This window comes from Belonocnema kinseyi, chromosome 3 (genome assembly GCF_010883055.1).
Source record: "Belonocnema kinseyi isolate 2016_QV_RU_SX_M_011 chromosome 3, B_treatae_v1, whole genome shotgun sequence".
In the NCBI taxonomy this organism is placed as follows: domain Eukaryota; kingdom Metazoa; phylum Arthropoda; class Insecta; order Hymenoptera; family Cynipidae; genus Belonocnema; species Belonocnema kinseyi.
The window spans coordinates 116738542-116741375 of record NC_046659.1 but is presented as its reverse complement, the minus strand read 5'-3'; the positions used below and the strand labels follow the sequence as shown (position 1 = coordinate 116741375).

The window sequence follows — 2834 nt, the reverse complement described above, 5'->3', positions numbered from 1 at the left end:
TTTTTAAATTCCATTTTTAAACAATTCTAGTTTATAAATATTTCATTTTTTAAATTATTTTATTTCTTCATCAATTTTATTTTTTCTTTGATTTTATTTCTTTAACAATTTTCATTTTTAATTATTTACCCTTCGTAGCAATTTTATCATTTTTTAAAATTATATTATTTGTTTCAATTCTAATTTTTAATCTATTTCTTTTTTTCTGAAATTTAATTTCTTAAACTGTTTTATTTTTGAAAAATTAAATTTTTTAAATAATTGATTTATTTTTTAAAATATTTTATTTTTGTAATAACTGATATATTAATATAATTATCATTACTTAAATAATAAGAAATTAATTATGAGAATAATAATGCTCGACGATGAAAATATTCCAATTAAAATTCACATAAATTTTTTTAAAATTTAATTTTCAATTTTAGAGTCGAAATATCTATTATTTTTATTTCCCTCTGGGAAATAATGTAATACTGGTATAAATTTGGGTACAACAGTTTCATTGTGTAGTAAAAAGTAAGCGGAAAATAAAAAATTTTTACAATAACTTTATTGTAATACGTTCACTACATGATTCATGTATATTCTTTTTTCCAACAAAGAAATTAGATTACATTTTTCTTCATGCTTCACATGCTATAGTTCCACATTTCTTTTCTTTAAAATATCTCAATATATGTTTATATGTATGTACAAAATAGTATCGATTAAACATTTCTATCAGATGTTAAAAAATAAAACAAAAAAAAAAAGAAGGATTTTGTAAACTCTACAATATTGGAAAACTCAATTACGATTAGAAAAGATTCGATAATACAAGTAGTTAATTTTTTTTCAAATCTGAAGACAGATTACGTTTTGAAAACCAAAAAGGTTCTCGTTCGGTTTTATTTTTTTTATGAAAATCGTCCTGTATTTTTTTTTTACACTTATAAACATTTAGTATATTTACAGGACAGGAAGTTTTTTGATTGGACTTTCGGTGTTTCATTGCACGAATAAAAATTGATTAGCGAAAAAAAAACCTGAAGCAGGGGGAATGAGATAGTAATAGTCATGAGGGTATTTTCGCAAGCGAGTGTAAATCCCCGGCAGAAATAACGATCAACTCAATTTTTCTGTTCATGGAGTTTTTTTTTTTTTAATTTGTTTTTCCCCAAGAAATCGTTGCAATTACCAAACTGCCAACAAAAATGCGGAAGTTTAATTTACAGAAAAATTTCAAACTAGTGGTTATTTAAATATTATTTTTTAAATAGAAAATAATTATTTTCAACATTTTGTCGAATGATCAACTTTTAATTTTTTCCCGGTCAATTAAAAAAATGTCAAAGATTTTTGATTTGGAAGAGGGAATTTTGGAAACAAAATTATAATTCGGAGTTGGAACATCAGATGATTTTTAGACATAAGAATTAAAATTCTAATTAAAAAAAAATATATATCTTTTGTTCGGGGTCCTTTTCTATTATAATTCAGAAAGAGAAAAGAAAAGTATAAAATTTTGAAGTATTCTGACTGGAATCAGGGATTTTTTTCTAATTTTCTTTTTCTAAATAGGAATTAAAAATCTTTTCCAAAATTCCCATTATGTCAAAAATTCTTCGTTCCAAGTCAAAATTTTATTTAGTTGCAACATTTTCTATTGTAATTTTGAAATTTAGTAACTCCCTTTTCCAAAATTTGAAAGAGGGAAGTTTCAAAATCTGCCAAGTTTCATAAAAAAAAGAAATTTTAAATTCAAAAGACACGAATTTGAAACAAGAATTCTTTTATAAATCAAAAGAATTTTTTTTATAATTTCCCGTTCCTTGTAAATAATTACCTGTTAAAAGAAGAAATTATAGTTTACGAAATTCCTTGTTTCAAAGTCAAAATTATATTTCTTTAGGGGATATTATTTATATTTAATTTAATTAATTTAAAAACATAATTAAAAAAAACTATTATAATTTACGAACAATGTGAAAAAACTCTATGAAAAATTCCCTTTTTATCCAAAATTTGGAAGAGGGAAATTTCAATATCCTGGCAAAGTTGCATTAAAAAAAAATTTAATTTAAACAAACACTTATTTGAAAAAAGGATTTTACCAAATCTAACGATAAATTTTGACTTGAAGAGATTTTTTTTTGGTAAATTCTCTTTTTATAAAATCAAACTAATATATATTTTTTTTAATTTCCCGTTCCGTGTCAAAAATTATCTTTTCGAAGACAAAACTAAAATTCTTTAGGGGACATATTTTTATAATTTAATTTATTTCCTCTCTAAACTCAAAATTCTGTCAGAAAATTCCCTAAACCAAGGCAAAATTAAATTAATTATAAATATTTTCTATTATAATTTAGAAAATTTAGTAATTCCTTTTTTTTCAAAGTTTGAAATATGGAAGATTTAATAAAAAAATCTTTTTAATTAAAAAAACTTTTGAAACATTGATTTTTCCAAATTTGACGAATAAATTATGACTTGCAGAGATTTTTTTGGTAAATTTTCTTTTTATTAATCAAAATAAACATTTTAGTAAATCCCTTTTCCCAAAATTTGAAAGAGAGAAGCTTTAAATCCTGGCAAGGTTTAATTAAAAAAAAAGGATTTTTAAATTCAAACAAAATCTGATTTGCAAAAAGGATTTTCTAAATTTCATGATAAATTTAGACTTGGAACAGGGATTTTTTAGTCAATTCTCTTTTATGAATTAGAATAATTTTTTTTATTCCCGCTCAGTGTTAAAAAATACCTGTTCCAATGTCAAAATTATAATTTTTTGGGGGATATTTTTTATATTTCATTAATTTTTCAGGATTGTTTTTGGTAAAATCCTTTTC

The 2834-nt window shown here is 22.4% G+C and overlaps 1 protein-coding gene across 1 annotated transcript in view; it reads right to left on the bottom strand.

The window, feature by feature from the left end:
- LOC117169997 (S-adenosylmethionine synthase-like) overlaps window positions 1-994 on the bottom strand; it is a 13326-nt gene extending 12332 nt beyond the window's left edge. Inside the window, exon 1 of the mRNA XM_033356512.1 lies at window positions 956-994. Within this exon, the coding sequence (XP_033212403.1) occupies window positions 956-994 (39 nt within the window). The remainder of the gene's footprint in view (window positions 1-955) is intronic.
- Window positions 995-2834: the final 1840 nt, after the last annotated feature.